The 24,802-nt window shown below is 44.5% G+C and overlaps 1 protein-coding gene across 1 annotated transcript; it reads right to left on the bottom strand.

The window, feature by feature from the left end:
* On the bottom strand, positions 1 to 23,725 carry LOC109988508 (myosin heavy chain, fast skeletal muscle-like). The gene is made up of 39 exons (XM_065949965.1): positions 23,663 to 23,725; positions 22,816 to 23,043; positions 22,471 to 22,614; positions 21,259 to 21,415; positions 21,138 to 21,165; positions 20,915 to 21,029; positions 20,206 to 20,298; positions 20,053 to 20,116; positions 19,872 to 19,970; positions 19,393 to 19,496; positions 19,165 to 19,303; positions 18,744 to 18,862; positions 17,831 to 17,980; positions 17,581 to 17,751; positions 17,194 to 17,500; positions 15,825 to 15,904; positions 15,654 to 15,741; positions 15,457 to 15,574; positions 15,264 to 15,387; positions 13,772 to 13,908; positions 13,421 to 13,676; positions 11,991 to 12,233; positions 11,738 to 11,914; positions 10,829 to 10,974; positions 10,649 to 10,739; positions 10,188 to 10,577; positions 9,978 to 10,104; positions 9,019 to 9,137; positions 7,546 to 7,742; positions 6,572 to 6,755; positions 6,130 to 6,295; positions 5,165 to 5,289; positions 4,772 to 5,080; positions 4,484 to 4,687; positions 3,573 to 3,698; positions 3,281 to 3,451; positions 2,993 to 3,193; positions 2,773 to 2,904; positions 1 to 2,009 (listed from the first exon to the last, which is right to left on the bottom strand). Exons 2-39 carry the CDS (start codon positions 23,017 to 23,019, stop codon positions 1,995 to 1,997), a joined length of 5,820 nt encoding a protein of 1,939 aa, XP_065806037.1. The 5' UTR covers positions 23,020 to 23,043; positions 23,663 to 23,725; the 3' UTR covers positions 1 to 1,994.
* Between the last annotated feature and the right edge of the window lie 1,077 nt (positions 23,726 to 24,802).

The following is a 24,802-nucleotide window of genomic DNA, read 5'->3' as shown; positions in this document are numbered from 1 at the left end:
TTCACTCGTCTTTATTCTTCTAAAGTCTCACAGCAAAAACAAAGTCTCTGTTTACACCGTGTGGTAACATGAACATAGACGCAGTAAAAAGATGGACGACATGACAGCTCTCCAAAAGTGAAGTCAAAACATTCAGAGCTCCCCCTGCTGCCCACTGGCTGCAGTTTAGATTTTAAGCTCTGCCTCTTCAAATGGAGCATGTGTCAAGCTTTAAATGTTTCTCAAACATGGTTTCTGTCTTTATAGTTAGTTCATGTCATTCATGTTCATGTTTGGAGGAAGTTTTGTTTGAATTAGTTATTTGATGCTTTAAAAAGTGCTATGATTGACAGCTCTGTTGACAAATGAGGCTCCTGCAGCGCTGTGTGCAAACCGTCACAACAAACTGTTCTGCTGTGGACTGAACCCCCCTGGGGGACCTTTGACCTTTCAGCAGGAAGTTAAATGTGTGTTTTGGTTAGAGGAAGGGGCGGGACGTCAATACCATGGCGCCATCAGCTGACCTCAAGCTCTTTCTCCAAATAAGCAACTCATAAGCAACTATTTCTCCTGGGTCTCTGGGTATTTTGGCTTCATTTTCATAAACTGAGAGATGGGGAGATGCTTCGTCCATCTTTATATAAAGTAAATTGTGGAAACATAACAAAGCATGAGAGCGGGCTTTGCTTGAAAACATGGGACAGAACAAGCCAGCTGCACTGACTCAGTGACACCGGGCGTACACGACGGATTCTGAAGTCAGGTCAAAAATTCAGCCCAATCACTCGCCACATGCAGTGTACACAGTTTGGCATGACGGCTGGTCTCGGCCTGATCAGCTGTTCACGACCTGTCAGATGATTTGATGAGCAGAGATACGAGCTGTTTCCTCGACTTCAGGGCTTCTTTTCCTGATTTAAACCTGAACAAACTGTCAGGGCCCACGTCCAACAAGCGTTTTTTTTCTGACTGCCAGCGTCTTTTTTCAATTTAGCGTTTACTGCAGCAGGCGGCCGTACGGAGAAGCACGCTCAAGTTAAAAATCGTTCAACTTTTCAGAAAGGTGCTGTTGACGTCACTGACGCTCTTTTCCTAATCTATGATATTCCCCGTAATTTTGTCTCCTACAGGTCGTGTCTTGTCCCCACATCCTCCTCACTCTGTGTCTGATCGGGGAATAAACGATCTCAAATATAAAACATGCAGTAAAAAGTAAGGGAGCAATGTCAGTCATACAGAGGCTGTTTTCAACAGACGGGCCTGTGCGATGCAGCTTACTATCACCAACAAGATGAACATTGGCAGGAAATATCTGTTGAGTGTGTGAGAGCATTAGAGAGAGAGAGAGAGAGAGAGAGAGTGTATTTGACAGCGTTTGTTTTTGATCCGAGACAAAGAAAACAGACATCGCTCTGACTGAACTTCAATCTGGAAGTATTTAAGAAGAAGAAAACTCCCCTCACAATGTTCACTGCTCCGTCTTTATTTAACTCGTACATCGTGAGCTCATTAATCGTGATCTTTGCTCGCAGGCCGTGAACAATTCAGTTGCACAGTCAGAGCTGACATTCAGACAAGACTTTTATACACTCACACGTCGAGTACGCCGGGCTTAAAGGAGAGTATATTTTATTTTTTAGTGTGCTGCCGATATTTAACAAGCAGTTAAAGTTTAAACTAAAACGCCACAAGGGCAAAGCTATATTTCAGAGCAGGAACAAAGCTTCCTTTAGAGTCTCCCCGTCTTTACCAAAAGTCCTCTCAATGTTTTTTCATCATCCTCCGAGCTACACAATCATAAAACTTAATCAGCGCTCTCTCTTTCTCTCCCTCTCTGTCCGCCTCCAGTTTTCATCTGATCTTAATAAAGGGACATTTGTTTACCATCATGTAGAGCAGGGATGTGTTCACTGGAGACGCTTGTTAACATCAGGTAAAAACAGGTTCAATAATGTTTGTTCACTCTGCACAGCAAACTCAAACAGACGACATCTTCTGAGGCATGGCTGCAGGATTCATTCAGATTCCGCCTAAAGGAGGAAACAGAAGAGAGATAGAAGTATTTGTAAACCGTCAGATAAACTTTCAGATAAATGAGGTAATGGTTATCTCTGGTAGAATCATTTAGCTTTATAAAAAAAAGGTTTTAAAGGTCACATATTATGCTAAATGTCTTCACCATGTTTATCTAACTCTAATATGTGTCTCTTGGGTTTATAGGCATGATCAAATACAGGATCAGAGTGGATTTAGAACAAGAAACTTCACATACATGTTTTGAGGAGTTCTGAGACTTATTTACACTGGTTGAAGAGGAGGAGAATATGTGACCTTTAATGTGTAGACAATATAAAACGTAGTCTCATCAACGTCCCACATTGGTTTCTTAAGAGGAGATATGAATTGTCATTCACAGGTCACCACGCCCCTAACCCCTCCCCCTCTTCCTGGTCTCTGTGACTCTAAACGGGACCATAAATAACTAAATGAACATCACGCTGTGGTGAAGAAGAAGTGAAACTAGGGATTGATATAAACTCATCAGGAAAATCTTTACTAAGGGACTAAATCAACTGAAGAAGCAGGAACATTTGATCAGACTTTTTGCAACTTGTGAAGTTGACCCCTGCTGGACATTCATAAGAATGCAGGTGTTTCTCTACTGGGTTCACTTCTTGAACGCAGTCTGTGGATTTATTGAATAATAGACATCTATTTAATTACCTCACTGGAAGATAAACAACCTTAGAAATCAGATTCTAAAATAAAACATATAAATGTCAGACGTGTTACCTTTCCAAACTCTCGGCTCTTTGTTCTCATTTTGTTGATCTGAGACTCAGCAATGTCTGCTCTCTCCTGAGCTTCCTCCAGCTCGTGCTGCACCTTCCTCAGCTTAGCGAGGTGGGTGTTAGCCTGCTCCTCCTGGTTAACATTAAAAATATATATAATTAATTGCACAGGCAGAAATATTTAGTGGTGTTTTGTTTGTGTAAATCAGATCAGGTCTTACAGCTTCCTCGTTCTGTCGTTTGTAGGCCTTCACTTTGAGCTGCAGTTTGTCCACTAAATCCTGCAGCCTCAGAACCGTCTTCTTGTCCTCCTCGGTCCGGTACGTCAGCTCCTTCACTCTCCTCTCGTATTTACGGATCCCCTTCACCGACTCACAAGATCTTTTCTGCTCGCTCTCCAGCTCCCCCTCCAGGTCACGCACCTGCAAGACAACCCCCCCAAAACCCTCCTCAGATATAAAATCCCTCTCCATAACGCTCCAATGGTTTCACACAGAAGACTTTGATACCCGAGTCTCCAGCTTCTGGAGCTGCTTCTTGCCCCCCTTCAGAGCCAGGCTCTCAGCTTCATCCAGCCGGTGCTGCAGGTCCTTCACAGACACCTCCAGGTTTTTCTTCATCCTCTCCAGGTGGCTGCTGGTGTCCTGCTCCTTCTTCAGCTCCTCTGCCATCATGGCCGCCTGCATGAACACCAAGTGGTGTTTAATAAAGCTTGACAGGAAAAATAAAGCACTCTCTAATAATACCCACAGCCACTTAATAAACCTGTAGCTTCTGAATAAAGAGGTTTTATCTATTTACGTCAGTGATGGCCTTCTTGGCCTTCTCCTCTGCGTTTCGAGCCTCCTGGACGGCGTCGTCCATCTCTCCCTGCAGCTGGCTCACGTCTGCATCCAGCTTCCTCTTAGCGTTCAGGAGACTCGTGTTCTGCAGCCGAGAGGGGGTTAAGACACCAAAGGTTAAGGGTCAATGACGGTTTAAACTCAAGAAGTGATGCAATGTTAGTTTTTGGACGTTGGAGGGTTGAGAGCCATGAGAGTGAAACAAAGCAGGTAAAACCAAAGATCCCAGAGAGCTGAAGTGGAGCCGCTGAGTCGGGGAATATTACTTCAATTAACGAGCTACACAGAGTCATGCATGTTGTTTGACTTTGGTTTCAGCCATGCAGCAGAGAAGTTACAAGGATCGAAGAGTAAATATAATATCTCAAATGAGTGACGACAAACAAACACAAAATCCTTTCTGTGTGAAGTAACAATCAGGCTGAGCTCTCCTGGAGACTCCAGGTTTCACTATCACAGTGCACTTCTCGTCGTGATCTCTGGCAAGAACTGAAATCCTAGTACATCCAGAACAGCGCTGCTGGGATCTTGATAAGAGTGCGGGAACATGAGCACATCAAACCATCCTGCACCCACTACACTGCAGGCTTCCTGACACAGCAATGCCCCTCCCTACCTCAAAGAACTGCTCCCCCGCAAACTTGCACAAGACACCTCCAATCTGTCGACACCAACCGCCTGCGACTCCCCAGGACCCCAAAGATCTGCCCTAAGAGGGACAAAACCCTCTACTCTGCTGCCCCACGATGTGGAATGGTCTCCCAGATCACCTGAGCACCCCACAGACTCTCATCTTTGTTATTTGACTGAGTTCTTACGTTCTGGTTCCGTCCCTCTTCACGCCCTCGCTGACACATACACACAACTCACCTGAGCGTGCAGCAGAGCGACTCTCTCAGAGGCTTCAGTCAGCTCCTGTTCAGCTACTTTACGGCTTCTCTCCGACTGCTCCAGAGCCGCTCGCAGCTCCTCCACCTCCGCCTGCAGCAGGCTGCACCTCCTCTCCGCCATGGCCACCTGCTCCTTCAGCTCCTCCTGACTGCGCAGAGCCTCGTCCAGGTGAATGGTTTGTTCCTGCAGAGACACAGGATGTTAAACGACATGCTGTTTATCTAAAATCGAACATTCTTGTGTTGAAGGTGCCGAACAATCCTTCACTTTGAGGTGAGCCTGAATGTTCCTCAGCTGCTTCTGAGCCTCCGCAGCCTGCCGGTTGGAGTGGCTCAGCTGGATCTCCATCTCGTTCAGGTCGGTCTCCATCTTCTTCCTGATCCTCAAGGCATCGTTCTTGCAGCGAGTCTCGGAGTCTAAAGCCGACTGCATGGTTTCCACGACGCGCTGGTTGTTTCGTTTCATCTGCTCGAGCTCCTCGTCTTTCTCAGACAGCCGGCGATCCACCTCTCCTTTCACCTGAGCCAGCTCCAGCTGCACACGCAGGATCTTAGACTCCTCGTGCTCCAGAGAAGCCTGGAGGACACACATGAGGAAGAATATATTCATTAACATTTATAACATCGATTGAGGAGCATTTTTAATCTTCCTTTATGTTACCTCAGCTTCTTCCAGAGCCGTTTGAATCTCCGTCTTCTCCGTCTCGGTTTGCTTCTTGGTTTTCTCCAGCTCGTGGATGGCTTTGCCGTTCTCTCCGAGCTGCTCAGTCAGATCACAGATTTCCTCTAAAAATGACCAAAAAAACATAAAACACATTTATTAACCACCAGCTGGAAAACAACACAACTTCAAATCAAAGTAATGTGAAGGTTGAAACTGTTCTTTATGCGTTACATTAACTCCCACTGGACTTGCACACAGAGTGAACTCTGTGAGTAGGTTACATACATAGATGTTTCTCATTGTCCACTGCACAGCTCCTACATTGCACCTTTTGTACATTTTGTGTTTTTTATTTTTCATATTTTACATTTTTAAATTCTATTTTATATTATTATTATTTATTTCCTTGTCAATTGTTAGGGTTAGGGCTAGGGTTACACCCAACCCTAACCCACCCAATACACCCTGACAAATTCCTTGTATGTGTAAATGTACTTGGCAATAAAACCCGATTCTAATTCTGATTCATGCTTTTCATTTCTTCACATACCAGGACTGTAAACACAACTTAAAGTGTTAAATTCCAGACAAACACAGACGATGTTCTTTTGGCCTGTTGTGATGTTATTTCCTGATTTATCTTTTGAAGCTTCACATCTGAAAAAACTATTTATAGAAGTCATATTTTAGCTATAATAGTTTTTAATTTAAATTGATAAAAACAGGATTGTGCAAGCGATCTCCTGCAGCCAGATCCCAGCCGCCGCCTGCCCCGGTGATGTCACCACTTGTTTAAAATAAGTTATGTATGTAATCAACCAACGTACATCGTGATGATGTGGACAACAAACCCTCAGCTTCCTGTTGCATAAAGAATAAATGCTCCTGCCATTGTAGATTTGATGAAGTCTCTGTAAACAGAGATTTGCAGCAGCTCCAGTGATGAGCGGTGATTTACGTACGCTGCAGGTTTTTGTTCTCTCGTTTGAAGACCTCGAGGTGCTCCAGAGCTTCCTCGAAGGAGTTCTTCATTTTGAAGAGCTCGGTGCTGAGGGAGCGAGACTCTTTCTGAGATCCTTCCAGCTCCGCCTGACTCTCCTCGTACTTCTGCTTCCACTCGGACAGAATCTAAGAAGACATAGATTGTTGCTATGGTTATGGTTTTCTCCTTTCAGCAGTCTTTTGATCTCAGCTGCCATATCTATGTGTGCAATGCATCACGATTATTGTTCCTGGTGCAAACTGTAAACTTGTTCTTTCACTCTAAATAAAAATGCTGCGTGTGCAGGATTGAGCTGCAGAATTAGAGGATGGTATAAACCAGGTTTGTTCAACAGAACTCGCCAAACAGAAAGAAATGCAGCTATTGTTTTGCACAGTTAGCATGTGAAATGTCTCTGTTACCTTATCAAAGGTCCTCTGTTTTTTATCCAGACTGGCGGCCTGAGCGTTTGCTCTCTCCACGTCCGTCATGAGGTCCTCCACCTCGCCTTGCAGGCGCTGCTTCGTCTTCTCCAGAGACGAACACTTGGCGTTCACGGCCTCGTTGGCCTCCTCCGTCTCCTGCAGACGCTGTGCAAGTTTTTTCCTGTTCAAAACGAAATAAGTTGGATTGGTGATTGAGTTTTACTTTGACTGGAAATTTCTGATACCTTGATATCTGAGAACAATAAAGTGATGCTAAGTTAATAATCTAATGCTTTTCAGGGTCCTCAGCTTCAGGGTCTTATGTCCAATCAGACTGTCAGACACTGAGAAGGGCCGTCTTTGATCCTCCAATCAAAGAAAAGAGAGGGATGTGCCCTAGACAAGAGGCCTAGCGGGTAGAATGCTCAACCCATGTACAGAGCCTAAAGTCGTTAAGAGCGGGCGACCCAGGTTCGAATCTGACCTGTGGTTCCTTTCCAAAAGTCAAGACAAAAATACTCCAAACGTTATATTGAATAAAAACAGCCATGAGATGAGATTAAACTCAAAAAATAGAGATGGGACCGAACCGATCTAATATCGGTATCGGGTCCGATATGGTCATAACTTACATATCGGTTATCGGACTGACAGCGCCAATCCACATCACCAATCAAGAAAGATGGTTGTTCACTTTAAACATCCTCAGCTCTGAAACAGTCTGGCTTTCAGACTGAACCGCAAGTGCCCTCAAATTGTCTCCATGACGACGAGATGGATCAGCTCCTTCTATGTGACTACAAAGTACAATTCTTAGTTTAAAAGATTTAATTTGAAAAGCTTACAGCTGTTTATACTTCCTCTTTGTATGTGAAGCCGGCTCATCTGTGCATCTCTATTAAAAAGTCTCTGTAACATGTCACATTATCAACACAGTGAACGCAGCACACTGTAAATATATGAAAGCTCACTTGGCCTCCTCCAGTTCATCGTTGCGTTGGATGGCGTCCGTCTCGTATTTGGTTCTCCACTGGGCCACCTCGCCGTTAGCTTTGGACATCCCTCTCTGCAGATCAGACTTGGCCTCCTGCTCCTCCTCAAACTGCTCCCTCAGCAGGTCGCAGTCATGGCGGGCGGACTGCAGGGCGTGGGCCAGGGCGTTCTTCGCCTGACACAGAGGATGACTTTGGTTAATAGTCCAACAAACGTTAGTTGGAAGCAGAATTTATTTAACTACTAGATCGATTATTTTCTTCTCATCAATTAGGATACCCCCGTTTAAGTCTAAATAACCTATAAGTCTTCTTCACAGCTGTGGAAGGATCATTTTTATTCAAGTAGAAGTCATTAGGCGTATCTGGACCGCGGGAAGTTTTCCATAGTTCTAGGAACTGTTGGAACCCCTCCCTCCCCCGCACCGCAGGAACTATGACCTACTTTAGTTCCTAGAACCTCGTTTAGAGGAACCTTTTTAGCTCCTGCTTCAGAGGTGGTACTCTCCCAGCAGCATGGCGGTGAGAATGCAGAAAAAAAAGTCACCATGGACGTTTAGATCTCAGGGAACTCCTGGGATAGTTCCTTTTCAAAAAGTCCCCAGAACTGTTCTGTCCCAAAACACCTACTGCAAAACCCAGTGTATACGACGCACTTTTTACCTATTTTTAGCAACTGCTGCGTCTTATACACCGGTGTGAACAATATACCTAAATAAAAAGCTGACACACGCACCGTTACTACTGGGAGTGCTGCTGCCACCATCACACACTGCACGCGACCTGATGTGATTGTGAATTTATCCCCGTTCATTGTTTGTTGCACGATGTGTTGGCAAACACAGCGACACAGAGCAGACTGGCTGCACGACCTTTTCACATCTTTTCTCCCTCATGAGGTCATAATGATGCATTTAAGGGAAACCCTGTGGAGTGCTGCTTTTGATTGAAAGAGTCATATATCAAAATGAACGAGTGACAAGCGGAGTCAAGCAGAGAGCTCGCAAGCTAGCGGTCCATGCCTCACAACTTTCCCTGCAGGCTGAGAGCTCGAATACTGTACTGTAGCTAGTAGGAGAGCAAACTCCACAAAGTGAAAACAGACGGAACTAAAGGAGCGACACAGCTGCACAGAAAATGACCGTTGTAGACTTTACTGAACACAACAGAAATCTTCAAACGGGAAGACAGTTTAAACTCTCTGAGAGACCTTCAAACACAGACTGCGTCTCAAATAACCATGTACTTTACAGTAATCTAAGACACCTGTAGGCTATTGTCTGTCCATTGTTAGATGTAACACGTATCGTCCCTCACAAATAAACTGATAAATAAATAAATAAATATACATATACTAACAATTACTAATAAATAAAGGGTACGACCATCAAATCTGTTGACCCTCACAGTTATTATCTCGGGCTTCATTTGTTTGCACGTTATTTAACAAACCTTTGTCTCTTCTTCCACCTGCCGCTTCAGCTCCTCGATCTGCTGACTGAACGCCAACTTGGCCCTCGACATCTGAGAGAGGATTGCTTCCTTCTCCTCGAGAAGACGAGAAAACTCTCCTGTTGGAGCAGAATCAGAGAACAGGGTCAGAACAAATCAAGAGTACTGTTTAAGCTCGCTACAAGATGTTGTGAGGACCCTATGAAGAATAGCTGCAGTTAATGGTGATCCTAATAAACTAAACACACTAAGGGGCCTGATTTGCCCCCACCAAAAGGATCAGGGGGCGTGGCCAATTCAAGGCTTGTTGCAACTGATCATTTGTCCAAAGAATCCCCGGTGGTGCGGTGTCACTACTATTATTTTCATACTCCTGATCGAGTGGGAACCTCCCCGATGTGGAATCATAAATACCAAACGTGTTTGATATTTATGATTCCAGGTCAGGATGCTGACGGAATACCTGCAGCAGCCAATGAGAGCGAGCAGACCAGGAAGCATCACAAACTGGATGATGTGTACTTTTGCATCTTTTTTTTTAAGCTTTAATTTATGACTTTTTGTGCCTTTATTAGAGAGACAGGACAGTGGATAGAGTTGGAAAACAGGGAGCGAGAGAGAGAGAGCGGGGAATGACATGCGGGAGAAGCCACTGATCAGATTCAAACCCGCCTCCATACATGGGGCTCGCACACTGACCACTGCACCACCGGCGTGCCATACTTTTGCATACTTTTGCCGCGCCCGGTCATCTTCTCAGCCAGGACTCTAAACATATTGCTTGTCTAGTTTCTGTTTTTTGTTTTTCTTCTGAAGTCACGTTTAATCACGCGAGTTTCTGTGAGATCTCGTATCTGTGGAATCGTTTCTACAAACAGCAGGCGTGTGGTCTGTTGGTCAGGATTTGAAGATCGTCTCGGGTTCAGCCAGCCTCAGAAAGCCTCACCTCCGATGCTTACCGTTTTCATTCTGAAGTCTGGCCCGCTGAGCGTTGACGTCAGCGATCAGACGAGTGTTCTCATCGTGTTTCGTCCTGTAATCACTCAGCTGATCTTCCAGAGAGTGACACAGTTTCTCAAAATGAATCTGTGATGAATGAAATGTTAAAGTTAGACTTTTTATATCGACGATGATGATTATAAAACACTTTCTCTACCTGTTGTTCTTACCTTTGACTTGACCGTGTACTCCACGTTTCCGGACAGATCGTCGACCTCCATCTTGAACTCGCTCTTCTCCTTCTCCATCTTCTGTTTGACGCGCTGCAGGTTGTCGATCTGCTCGCCGAGTTCGGCCATGCTGTCGGCGTGTTTCTTCCGCAGAGCGGCGGTCGTGGCCTCATGGTGGAGCGTTGCCTCCTCCAGGTCTCGTCTCAGTTTCTGAAACTCGACCTCTCGCTTCTTGTTCATCTCGATCTGCGTGGAGGTCGCTCCTCCGGCCTCCTCTAGACGCTCGCTGATCTCCTCCAGCTCACGGGAGAGTTCAGACCGCTGCTTCTCCACCTTCGCCCGGGCGACTCGCTCCACCTCAATCGCCTCCTCCAGCTCTTCAATGCGAGCCTGCAAACAGCAAAGACTGATCATCATCAGCATCCAGCAGAGTCAAATGAACCCTTCCTTTCCCGACATACCTGAAGCTCCTTGATCTTCTTCTGAGACTGCACCGTCACACTCTGCTCGTCCTCTAGTTTGCTGATGAGCTGGCTGAATTCAAAGTCCTTCCTGTTGAACAATCAAACACTTTATTTAGAAAATACACATAAAGAAATGTTCTCACCATCAAGCTAGGACTTCTCTGTCACAAAGCGTACTTTTTAAGGCGTTCCTCCAGCTGCTGTTTGTCATTTTCCAGATCCATTATGGACTCCTGCGTGAGTTTCAGATCTCCTTCGAGCTTTCGTTTCCCTCTCTCGATGTCCATCCGGATCTTTTTCTCTTGTTCCAGAGCGCCCTCGAGCTGACACGGGGACGCAATGTTTCAGTTAAACTATTACACCTATTACCTATTAAACTATTACACCTATTGTCTCATGAACAACTTTCTGACACAATATTAAAATACAGATGTTGGAGTGTAGCCCACACGTCCAACTTTTGTGTTTTTATAAGTAGCATGATTGTTGTGATCGGAGGAGATTAAATGGTAAATGGAGTCTTGAGCTTGTATATTTTAACTTGTGAATCTCTGCTGTAAAAACATTTTTTTTTTTTTTAAATGGGTGTGTGTATGTGACTTCCTGTGTTTCTGGAGCCAGCCTCTAGTGGACACTTGAGGAACTGTAGGATTTTACACTTCAGCATCGGCTTTATTTTTCAACTCCGGAGGTTACTGCTAGGGTTAAAGTCACTTGTGGAGTCTTTAGAAATGTGCTTTTTTTGTATTTCTACGTTCAGAATGATTTTGCATCAGAATGTTTTGATTTGTTGAGATTTTTATACTCAAACCTTTCACATAAAGTCCTGCACACTATTTAACTTTTTATTGGCAATGTTTTGATTGGATCTTCATCCAGAGGATTCAGTATGGAGGAGGTGTGGCCAAACAGCAGTTTGTTTTGGTTTAATGCTGGTGCTCATCTACTGGATCAATAAGTCTGACATTCTTCCTTTAATGTGAGTGAAAAAAGTGTTCTATAAATAAAGATTTTCATCATCTCTATTGTTGAACCTTTATGTTCGGCATGCTGCGATTTCCCAAAGGTAAACAGAAGTGGACTCACATCGTCCACCTGTTGCTCCAGTTTAATCTTAGCTTTGCTCAGAGAGTTGACTTTGTCCTCCTCGGCCTGCAGGTCGTCCAGAGTCTGCTGGTGAGCCTCCTGCAGGGCCTGCTTCTCTTTAGACAACTTGGTGATGGTGTCGTCCAGAGTGGACATCTCCTCCGTCAGATTCTTCACCTGCAGACGGAGCAGGAAGTGACCCGTTAGTGACTCTTTCATCCATCATGCTGCCATTCCACACACACACACACACCTTGTTTTCAGTGGCATGTTTTTCCTTCTCCACTTTAGCCAACGTGAGCTCCAAGTCGTCGATGTCCCTTTTCAGCTCGGAGCACTCGTCCTCCAGCTTCCTCTTCTTGGCGGTCAGCTCGGCGTTCACCTCCTCCTCGTCCTCCAGCCTCTCGCTCAGTTCTTTGGTTTTGGCCTCTAGCAAGATCTTGTTCTTTATCAGACCCTCACACCTCTCCACTGCGTCTGCCAGACTCTCACATTCCTGTTTGATAAACACACAAAGTTTAACATTTAGCGGGCAGTTTTTCAGGCTGCATTCCTCCTGTGGTAGACTCTGTAAGAGGCTTTGAATACCAAAACCAATTTTCCACTCAACATGGGCTCATGTAATTTTTAAACCTGATTTTTAACATGCAAAACATGGTCGTAGTTTCAGTGATGTCACCCACTGGTTTCTGAAGAGGCGTTTTGAAACCGAAAGATAGCGGTCACCATATTGGAAATGCTATTGCAAACTAACTTTGAATCAATCTAGAAACATGCTGGATCTCAGATGGGCTTTAAGCCTCCTGACAAACAGCTTTCAGTCCACCTGTCTGTTAAATCAACCACACCCTTAACAACTGATTGATGAATACATTTTCAGCCAAAATCAAAACAGAGTTACAGAAAAATCGTTTATAAAAAAATCTGCTTTCGATACCACCTTTGTTTTCTGAATCCGGCTGTAAATATGTTTATTTCTGCTGTAGGGCCTACCACTGACTACAATCAAGCGTAGTATGTACTTCATACTGTGATGGACAGTAGTCTGTAGTCTGACCTCCAGTCGGTGGTTATTCTGCAGTACAACAGGCCTCGGCTAAGATGGTTTTCGGTCTTGGAATTAGGAATTAATGTTTACTTCCTCTTTCCAAAAACAGAAACCAGCTATGCCGGGCCTGGTATACTGCAGAATAACCACCGACTGGTGACGTCAAACGCTGCTACAGCGTAGCATCCACTTAGAGTCTGAAGAAATCTGATGAGAGATTCATTTAGATTTTCATGATTTAGAGAATCAACAAAGATAACTGGTGCTCTCTTTTTGTGGTTTGGTCTGATTGAAATTATTTCCTCTGTTACGATGGATGTTGCTGTCAATCATGTCGACCTCTGACCTGCCGCTTTGCATTGTGGGAAACAGTACACGAGGGAGACTGGTCTGATGCAGACTGTAGATTTTTCCTGAATCAGTACGACATCCGGGTTATTTTTGTCATACTGAGGATCTGCACATACTGTATTTTGGACCAATCAGGACGGACTGCTAGGATAGCAGGAGCCTCAATCTCCCGTTCTATATAAAGTCAGCCGAGGAAGAGATCACCCAGAGCTGCTGCGTGGAGCTCATCTATATTTCATACATCAACTACAAACCCTTCACCAAAGTGTGTTTTCTGAACTCACATTTTGAATGTGCAGACTCAGGTCATTCTTCTCCTGAAGCAGAGAAACCATTTTGGCCTCCAGTTCCTTCCTCTTGGCCTCGGATTTGGCTAAATCCTCCTTACATTTGGCGAACTCCACCTTCATGTTGGCCATCTCCTTCTCGGTCTCGGCACTCCTCAGCAGCGGCTTGATCTTAAAGTAGAGCTTCATCCACGGCCAGTGTTTGACATTCATGAAGGAGCGGATGTTGTACTGGACGATGTAGATGGACTCTCTGTGAGGTGACGAGTGTTTGGGGTTTAGGTGGATCAGAACCTTTAAACAGATCTGCAGTATTTTAATGTAAACATGAGCCATGACTGTGATTACCTCCTCTCCATCATATTCTGTAACTCCTTCCTCTTGAGGAAGCCTCGGCACAGAGCCTGCGTGATGGTGATGAGAGAGGCCAGCCTCTCGTCCCTCATCTCCTCCAGCAGACCCAGGAGTCCTGCTTTGAAGAACACCTGCACAAAATAAGAGTTCAGGTAGAGAGTGAAATAATACATCAACAACAGGACTACAGATTAAAGAACCATTAGAAACAGCTTCATCAGAAACTGGGTTTCAATCAAAGTAAGGGTGACCAATACGACATAAACTGCACATCACTACATCCTTTGTGTCTCAAAATAAGAAGATACTTTGACCAGTTGAAACATGATTTACAATATAAGACAAAAGGCTTTAAGATGGAAGAACATGTTTTTTGTTTGTTGTTGTCTTGAAATATGGACGTTAAAAATTAAGGTTTTATTTTGTAAATGTCACAAGCTGTGTCCAAAATGCAACAATGGTTGCAATATCTGTACTGCAAGTGTTCTCCAGCCATCCATTATTTATACCACTTTTACCACTCAGGGTTGCAGGGTACTGGAGTCGATCCCAGCTGTCATTGGGCGAGAGGCGGGGTTACACCCTGGACCGGAACCAGGGCTGACATATAGAGATAAATAACCAGTCACACTCACATTCACACCTACGGACAATTTAGAGTCACCAGTTTACCTAACGAGCATGTCTTTGGACTGTGGGAGGAAGCCGGAGTACCTGGAGAGAACCCACACATGCACGGGGAGAACATGCAAACTCTACACAGAGAGGCTCCTGTCAGACGGGGATTCAAACCAAGAACCTCCTCACTGTAAACACTGCACCACCGTGCAGCCCTGCAAATGTTCTGCCCCCTCAAAAGACTATTAATAAGAGGAGAACGAAGCGTTTGCTGAAGTGTTGAAGTGTCTTAAACCTGCATTTTCAAGTCTTCAAAACATCCAAATATTTGTTTTATTACGGTCACATTAAGAGTCAAATCGACCATCAAACAGGAGGAACCTGTGATTGACAAGTCGATACCATGGCAACCTGGCAACAATGGACTATGTGTAGCAAAGCAGATCGGTCATATTGTCCCAAACAATCCCATATTTCCCAAAAATCAAAGGTTCTCAATAGATGACCTCAATCAGGCCCTGCCCACTTCTTTTATTTGGTCGATGGTGCTGGATGAAATCACAATAAAGAACAGATGTCAAATAGTGTCATGGGATGCTGCTCTGTTTTTGTCGGTGTGCTCAAACAGAAACCTGTGTGTCTTTTTTTAGAGAAGTGCATGTCTTTGGTTTATGTGCAACATTCAGGACGGTCTCTCCTGACAGGAACAGAACCTGTCGGACTTTGTAAACTCTTCAGACCTGTCCAATCTCTGCACTATTTGAAGTAAGCATCAGATGGAACATTTCCAAAAAGTTACAGGAAATAGACAATGCGGCCTCCCTATTCCACCGTTAGAGAGAGAGAGTTTCGGCCCAGACGTAGTTACCTTGGTGTGGCCAAACTTATACTGAGTGTGATCGACATCGATGGAGCCCAGGAGTTTCTCCGCAGCCTTTTTGTTGTCGATGAATTGTCCCTCAGGGATCACACTCGCATTCAGTACTTTGTACCTACAAGACAAACTCTGGTTAGCGACTCTGTTTAAAAGAAAAACTTGAGTATGAATGTTCGCTCTTTACCTCTGCTTGAAGTCCCCGTACAGGATCCTGCTGGGGAAGCCTTTCCTGCAGATCCGGATTCCTTCCAGCACGCCGTTACACCTCAGCTGGTGGATGACCAGGTGGTGGTCCATAATACCTGAAGTGAGCAGAGGCGGGTCAATAAAAACAGAGTCAGTAACATGCAAAAGGTGTGATAAAGACTTCACTCTTATCACCTGGAGTTTTAGTCTCATTTGGGATCAAACAGCGGACAAAATGAGGATGTGTGCAGCGGAGGTTCGTCATTAACTTCCCCAGATTCTCCTGTGGGAGGAAACAGAATCATTTTCACTCATAATAAATAGTATCAGAATATTTCTATGAGTCTTGTTTCAGTGTGCCGTTACCCTGAAGAGGGCCGACACAGTCTGGAAGGACGAGCCCTTCTTCTTTGCAGCTTTCTTTGCACCTCCTCCGCCTGCAGCATCTACAAGAACAAAAGTTTTTATCATTTAAAATCTGAACCTGCAAATAATAAAGCTGCTCATGGCGAGGCATAAAAACAGACTGAAAATGTCTGGATAGATGTTTAAGGTTTAGTTGACATGATGCTTCAATATGTACTCGAATCCAAACTGATGCTTCAGTTTCCATTGTTTTTGCAAAAAGCAATAGAAGACCTTGAATCGACCAATCAGGGAGATCCTGACTGAGTCACTCAGAAGTCACCGCCAATAATTCAAATTTGCACAAATTGGGTACAAAAAGTGGAGTATTTTTGTCTTTAAAACTCATATAGTGGAGATTACATGAGGTGGCACAGTGTTTGGTAAGGGTGCTGTGGTCCTCTGACCGGCGGGCGGCCCGTGTTCGAATCCGACCTTTGGCTCCTTTCCTGCATGTCCTTCCTGACCCTCTCTCTATCTGGTTTCTGAACTCTGTCTCTCCAATAGAGGCATAAAAACCCCCAAATTAAAACCTATTAAAAAACAAACGTATAAAGTGCTACGATGCTGGATGTTCAAACTAAACGTGGGCAAAGCTTCAGATCATGATGTAAAGGTATGTCTGAGTTATCCCAGGACAAGTCTGCAGAGACTAGTCTTGTTCTGCAAATCCCGCCGTAGTTCCCCGATATGAAACAAAAAGTTTCATCAGACGGCTTCAAGCCTCTACGTAAGCCGGTGAGTTGAGAATGTTAAAAATGCCCAACGTGGATCTGCACCGTCAGTCTGATATCTAATATGTATAATAATATCGGACCCGAGAGTGATATTAGATCGGATCTGTGCCGTCTGTACTCACATTTGGTAATGAAGAAAAATGAAGAGATGATTTTCTTTCTATTTAATTTTAAAAAATGTTGCAAATGTTTGGCAATTGTAGAGCGGCCGATCTACGGAGCAAAGATGACAAACACTCCAGAGATTAAAATTAATTTAGATTCCACGTCAAACTTTTAGGACATTTGCAGAAAGCTATAGCGCCATCTTGAGGTTCAATACATTATTAATTCAGCCAGAGTTGCAAGTAAACGTTTCAACCCCACTAAACGTGACGCAGCGATGTTACCAGATAGGCATTCTGGGAGATTTCTCATAACGCTCGGTTTGGAGTGTGCCTCTGAAGAATCTCTATTTAAGGGCCGTGTAGCCCGAACCCTTCCCCCTGCCCCTCCAGTCCAACAAGAATCAGGACGCTCTACCCGCAGACGTGAAGGAGCAAAATGTAGGGCTAAGTGGGGGGGAATACGGCCCACGTTGCCCCCGTTCTTACCATCAACTGAGGAGTAGGAAATGTAGAGGAAGGCCAGCAGTTTGAGGCTGGCCTTCTGGTAGAGCTGGACCACAGTCTCGTTCAGCGGGTCCTTGTTCTTGTCTAACCAGCCCGTGATGCTGTAGTCCACGGTGCCGGCGTAATGGACCAGAGAGAAATGAGCCTCGGCTTTGCCTTTGACGGGTTTGGGTTTCTGGAAGTTGTTGGATTTCCCCAGGTGTTGGTCGTACAGTTTGTTCTTGAAGGTGGTGTCTGAAGCCTTGGGGAACATACACTCCTCTTCAAGGATGGAGAAGATCCCCATCGGCTGGCGAGCAAAGAGACGTTTTAGAACCATGGTTTGTGACGTTTTTCTTTCTGATTTGAAATGTTCGTTTAGAAACAAACCTTTTCGATGAGCTCGATGCACGCGGCAAGGTCCATCCCAAAGTCGATGAACTCCCACTCGATGCCCTCCTTCTTGTACTCCTCTTGCTCCAGAACAAACATGTGATGGTTGAAAAACTGTTGCAGCTTCTCGTTGGTGAAATTGATGCACAGCTGTTCCAGACTGTTGTACTGCAAATTGCAGAATGCAAAAACAATCAGTGAATATCTACATCATCTATCGTAAACACTCGGTTTAAGGCAGACCTACATCAAAGATCTCAAAGCCGGCGATGTCCAGGACTCCGATGAAGAACTGTCGGGGTTGTTTGGTGTCCAGCATCTGATTAATGCGGAGGACCATCCACATGAACATCTTCTCATACACCGATTTGGCCAAAGCACCGATGGAGTTGTAGACCTGCACGATGCCATGAAAGTGAAAATAAGAACTTTGAACATCATCAAATCTGAGGCTAAAGTAGCTGCCAAGAGTTTCATCATCAAAAGCAGCTTCTTTAGATGGTAAATGGACTTCAGCTTGTATATTTATTTTTTAGTCTTCTGACTACTCAAAGCACTTTTACACCGCAGGTCACACCTACACATTCACACACTGATGGTAGAGGCTGCTGTGTAAAGGCCCTTACAAACCAAGAAGATCATCTGCCGTCCGTCCTAGTTGGACCGTCGGTGAGCAGTCGTCGCCCTACATTTTGTGGTGTGTCTAGCTCCATTGCTACCCAGTAGCCTTTTTTTGGCCGGTGTCGGCGGTCGGTGAGAGGAATCTCTGTGATTGGCTGTTGGGAGGTTTCATTTCTCTCCAGCTCTCGACAGGTTCAGGAAAGCCCCTTGAGCATACCGCTGTAGTATCCATTCTTTCACCCATTAGTGCGCTTTCTTCTTATTTGTCTCCTCCGCCTCTTCTTTTCTTTTTCCACTAAAAGACCAAGGGCTGACAACACCAGCGCCATTTTCAACTTTTTATCGCCCAGGTTTCGTCTATGTGTGGGTTCACTGGTACTCGCATGTCACACATTATACATTTTATCAGAAGTAAAAAAAATTAGCGATTAAAGCCACTTGAAGGTCATATAACACATTATCTTTAATAAAAAGCTAATCAAACATAGACTGTTTCAGGAAGTCATGTAGGGTGTGATGACTATTAACGGTTTCCTGACCTGCTGCAAAGTCTGGCCTTTGGTCACGTACTCGTTCCCGACCTTCACCCGAGGGTAACACAGAGCTTTGAGCAGGTCTGCAGAGTTCAGGCCCATCAGGTATGCTGCTTTATCAGCCACTGATCACAGACAGAGAGAGAGAGAGAGAGAGAGAGAGAGATAGAGAGCAGAGAGAGAGAGAGAGAGAGAGAAGAGAGATAGAGAGCAGAGAGAGAGAGAGAGAGCAAGAGAGAGAGAGAGAGAGAGAGAGAGAGAGTGCGAGAGAGAGCAGAGAGAGCAAGGCAGAGAGAGAGAGAGAGAGATAGAGAGAGAGAGCAGAGAGAGAGAGAGAGACATTAGAAAGATGGAAACCGAGAGAGCGACATCTAGAGAATCTTAGAAGAGACATCAAAAGACAAAGATTTCAGGGACTGAAGGTTACCCTCTGTGCCGTCTGGCTCCGCCTGCTCCTCCCTCTGCTTCTGCTTGAACTTCATGTTCCCATAATGCATCACAGCTCCTGTCAGCTTGTAGATGCCGATCCTCTCCTCTCCGGTGAAGCCCAGGGTGTCGATAGCACTCTGAAAGAACATCGGAACAATGGTAATGTGAGAATCGGTGAACGTTTCAACATCGGACGGAGAAGATAAAGATCCTAAATGTGATTTACGTCCGTGGCCATCAGCTCGTCGCTGTCGTCGATACTCGCCACGCTGATCTCCCCCTGACTGACAAACGGGTAATCATACGGGTTTGTGGTGATGAGGAGAGTCTCTGGAAGAAACAAAGGATATAAAAGCCTGACATGCACAACATTTAAATACAAATCACAACATTTCATCTCGTCTGAAGTGACATTAGATTTTAACCAGTACCAGTAAAAATGAAGATGCTTTTATACTCTGCTAATTTAAAAATTGAGATCCTCGTGAGCGCCTGCATGGCGGTGTTGTTTGAGGCGGCATGTGTGTTTAGTTTTGCAACATGGCATATGAACAGTAAGAAGTCATGATGATGAGAGAGGATACCAGAAACAGTATCACTGAAGAAGAATGCAAATGTGATTGTTTTTTCAGGATCCATTTTTCCACTTCACAAATGTTTAACTCTCAACAAAACTCAAACACACAGCTCTCTCTGTTTTGTTACCGATCAGCTCGGGCTTCTTGTTGGACATGATCTGGTAGAAGATGTGATAACTCCTCTCTGCAGACAGCTGAAACGTCACTCGGGATTTTTCCAACAAGTCTGTGAAGGAAGACGAGAAGACTTAGAAAATAAAGTCTTAAAAACTAACAAAAAAACCCTCCTCTAATCGACCCAAACTCACAAGTTTCTATGTCAGCAGACGACAGTTTTCCTGTCGTTCCAAAGTGGATTCTGATGAATTTACCCTGAAAAATAAAAAATGTATAATCAATAAAGAAACACAACTTGAGAAAACAGATAACTGTCACAAGCTTAATCTTTTTTGTCTACTCACAAAACGCGACGAGTTGTCGTTTCTGACAGTTTTGGCGTTTCCAAAAGCCTCCAGCAGAGGGTTTGCAGAGATGATCTGATCCTCCAGATTCCCCTGAGGAGACAACAAGAAGAAATTTAAAATACTAAAGAACCAAAGACTGTAAATATCAAAGGAACGAGTCTAAGTGATGTCCCCCATTTGTTCCTGCAGGGGGCACTGGAGTCCCATCGATGGCAGTCTCCATGCTGGAAATGCTGTCTCAGTCTAACTTTCAGTCAACCTAACAACAGGCTGAGAGCTGGAGCTGAGGCGGGTTTTAAACCTCCTGACAAACCGTTACACCGCGCCCGCCTGTCAATCAGGTCAGCTACACGCCTTATTTTAAATAACTCTTATCCTTCATCAAATCAAAACTGATGAGTCATCAAAACATTCACCCCGTACACTGTGTGTCGATCGAGACATGAGCTAATCAGACCTATTTGGTTTTTTTAACCAGGCTGTAAACATGTTAATCTCTGCTGTAAAAACAGGCTTTTTAGAATGGTTGTGTATGTGACTTCCTGTGCTTCTGCAGCCAGCCTCTAGTGGACACTCGAGGAACAGCAGGATTTTATACTTCAGCATCAGCTTCATTTTTCAACACCCTAGGGTTGCCGCTCTCATATGAGTGTTGTAGTTTCTAACATTTCCTCTATTTGAATAACGGATTTCTTAATAACATCACCTGTAGTTTTCCGGCGGCAGCAGCATCTTTCTTCTTCTCGCTGGACCCTGCGATTGTCGCAAAGTACTGGATGACCCGCTTGGTGTTGACAGTCTTTCCTGCACCGGATTCTCCACTACAGAAAACAAGAAAACATCACAAACACACAGCAGACATGTTTTAGTCCCTCTTTGATGAAGACAGAAAATACAGGCTGCAGAATTGACATCAACATGGAGCTTACGTGATCAGGACAGACTGATTCTCTCGGTCTGCAAGAACAAGAGGACACCACAGTCATCAGAACATCTCCATAAAATCAGAAAGAAAACAGATGATTTCTTTAAAACCTCGTGACAGTTTACCGGTGAGCATGAACTGATAGGCGTTGTCAGAGATGGAGAAGATGTGCGGAGGAGCCTCCTGGCGCTTTTTGCCCCTGTAGGCCACCACCACCTCCTGGTTGTAGACCGGGAGCCACTTATACGGGTTCACAGTGACGCAGAACAGACCAGAGTACGTCTGAGACAGGACAAAACATTCCGTTTTAGAAAATATTGAGAAAGTATCACATTTTCATTTGGAGAAATTAAAGCATTGTGTTTTAACATTTGTAACCCAGACATTTTCCCAAAGTTTGAACCACTCTGTCCACACAAACAGATCACTGAGGTGAAAATAAACTTAACTTGCACTCTCGATTAAAGGTCACATATCCTCCTCCTCATGAACAAGAGTAAATAAGTCTCAGAGCTCCCAAAACTTGTGTGTGAAGTTTCTTATTCTAAATCCACTCTGATCCTGTATTTGATCATGTCTATAAACCCCTCTATTTCAGTCCTGTTCAGAACAGGCTGTTTCTGTGTCTGTACCTTTAAATGTAAATGAGCTGTGTCTGACTCTTCAAGGGCTTGGGTGGCTCGGGCTTTCTCACTCCATGTCCTATTGTTTACTGCTTTTCCTGCGTTCTAACCTCTCTCCATTTTTCAAAAGCATCTCCAATATTGATCCTAGTTTGAGCACGTTTCTGCTCGTGGAGCTTGTTAGAAACATGCAGAGGCTTTTTAGGTCGGGTACAATCACTTCTATCTGAACCACTTCTCTTGCCCGCTTCCATCGCTGCACCACGTGTTAGTTTGACCTGATAACTGGTCTCATATCTGACAAACCGAGGGGCGTCCAAAACAGCTGTGTGGGGGTGTCTTAAAACCGCCTCCATTCTCTGGTCCAAACAAATCCAGAGCATTCAGGAGCAGAATCTAAAGTTAGAAGGAGGACATACTGGCTGCTGCATTGTTGTCAGAGAAGCCAGCACTTCAACATAGCATGTTTCCTTAATGTCTGATCATATAGTAAGGTCACTTTATCATTTTACTCACTACACATCTCACTGATTGGACCTTTAAAGTGAAAAAAAATAATTGTCTGCTTCCCGTCTCTTAACAGCAGCTCTGATATTTTCAGCATCACAGACGGCTGCAGCTCTGCAGCTGGTCAACATGGTGTGTGTTGGCGGCAGCTCCTCCGACAGCGTGAAGTTATGAGCCTCATAAAACTGCGAACGTTTCCTCACTCACATAGATCATCCACGCTGCGTAACGCTCTTTGAGGTTGTACAGCACGGCGGCCTCGTTCAGGTGCGTCATCATGGCCATGTCCTCGATCTTATCAAACTTTGGAGGGTTCATGGGGAAGATTTCGTCATCCTTCACAGTAACGACCTGTGAACAGAGAAACGACCCTCATCAGAGGAGCATTAGAGAGAGCAGGGCAGAGATTAGCCCCGTCCACTGCTGATGTACCTGCTCTGTCACACATCTGACGTACCTGCATCAGTTTAGACCTACCTGCCCTGCATCAGTTTAGACCTACCTGCCCTGCATCAGTTTAGACCTACCTGCCCTGCATCAGTTTAGACCTACCTGCCCTGCATCGGTTTTGACGGTGGCTTGGCCGCCCTCTTTGCTCTGCAGACTTCCTTTCAGAAACAGCTCCTTTGGATCCATCACAAACACGGCGCTCTTGGCGTCAAACGGTCGGTTCTGCGATTCGATCCTCTCTCGTTCCGGTCTCCTCAGGTACGGGGCCGCCTCCCCAAAAACTCTCATCTCAGCATCCGAACTCATATCTGCAGCTCACCCCTGAGGGGACTGAAAGAGGCAGGGGTGAAAGGTCAGATGATATTGTTTTGATCCTCAGATGCCAAACAAAGTTATATAATTATTATGGGAATATTAAAATCTAAATCAGTCTTTCTGCAGGTAGAAAGATTAAAAAGATCCCTTCTACTGTCCGCTCGATGATGCCGAGTGTTTCTCTGTGGAGGTCAGCAGAGGTTGCTTTAAATGAAGAGTTAAATACTTTCATTTTCTGCTGAAGCTGAATCACTTTTTGTAATGTTTGGATTATTTAGAAAAGCTGTAAAAGCTCAGTACTCAACACACATTAACATTTCACTGAGGTGCACAACAGGTTGTCTACTGAATGCAACTGTTGCAGCGAGGAATAGCTCAGAGTGAAATAAACAGGCTGATTAATTTAATTAGATGAAATAGAAGTTGCAAATCTCTATCAAGCTGGAATAACATTGAGATATCACCTCATGTTAATCGTAAAACTTAAGCACATCTTGAAATGTTTGACATCACAAACATATAGTTTCATGACTTAAAGTATCGAGATGATGATCTATCATGAGGCCTCGGGATTCTGGTCTTATCACTGTAGAAAAAACTGATATCAGAAATCAGGATCAATACTTAGTCTTACCTTCCTCCACCTGTAGACACCTGAAACAAAAGAAGATGTCTCTATGACACAGCCGTGTTTCTTCACCAGCAGAGCCCCAGCTGAAAAATGTTTGAGTCTTTGACCCTTTGCTGCTTTTATAAGGTTCCTCTGAGTTCATGCAGAGACAAACGCCTCTATATTTAGGTCAAAGCTCTCCTCCCTGCGCTCTGTGGGAGGAGAGCGGTGATTATTCCGGCATGTGATATCACCAAGATGTCACCCAGCTTTTGTTATAAATCCGCGTCAGCTGAAGAAAAGAATGAAGCCAGAGGAGAGTGACCTCTGAAGGATGCTGAAATGCTCCCAGCACGCAGACAGACACACACAGACACACACACACAGACACACACACACAGACACACACACACAGACACACATGCAGACAGACATGAAAACAGACACGCACACACAGACACACACTAAACACACACACACACACACACACACACACACACACACACACACACACACACACACACACACACACACACACACACACACATTCACAGACAGACAGACAGACAGAAAGACAAACACACACACACACACACACACACACACACTCACAGACACACACACGCAGACACAGAAATGGTTATTTGGAATTTTGGTTCCGTCTACGCTGAGGTTACTTGTTTTCCTGTTTGAATTCAACCCTGCTTTTATTTTGAAATAAAGTAAGGCGCTTCCTGTAGATGGACGGTTAGGACATGAAGTTAAGCCCAGAAACAGGAAGTGGTTAGGGATCCCAAAGTGAGGTCTGACAGTTCAAAGGAACGGTAACAAAGGTCAACGTGTGATGTCATAAGGGGGATATTACTTTGGACTCGTCAGCTGAGCTGTCTGAGAGTTTGTTAAAGTGAAATGAGACATTCAAAGATGCAGCAGTGTCCTTCTTTATCATCACTGAGACTACAGGGAGACACTGAGGACGACTATCTACGGTGAGCCTGAAGGGACAAAATAGAAGGAGATTAATCGTGTTAAAAAAAGTGTTTATTTCTGACCTTAATTCATCTGGATTAACTAGCTAATGCTGACGGCAGTAGTTATTACCTTCATTTATTTATTCTATTTTTATAACACAACCCTTTCATCTTCATTAAAAAGGTTTTTATT

Source organism: Labrus bergylta, chromosome 21, assembly GCF_963930695.1.
Source record: "Labrus bergylta chromosome 21, fLabBer1.1, whole genome shotgun sequence".
NCBI lineage: Eukaryota > Metazoa > Chordata > Actinopteri > Labriformes > Labridae > Labrus > Labrus bergylta.
The sequence above is the reverse complement of the archived record's forward strand: the minus strand, read 5'-3'. Positions and strand labels throughout refer to the sequence as shown.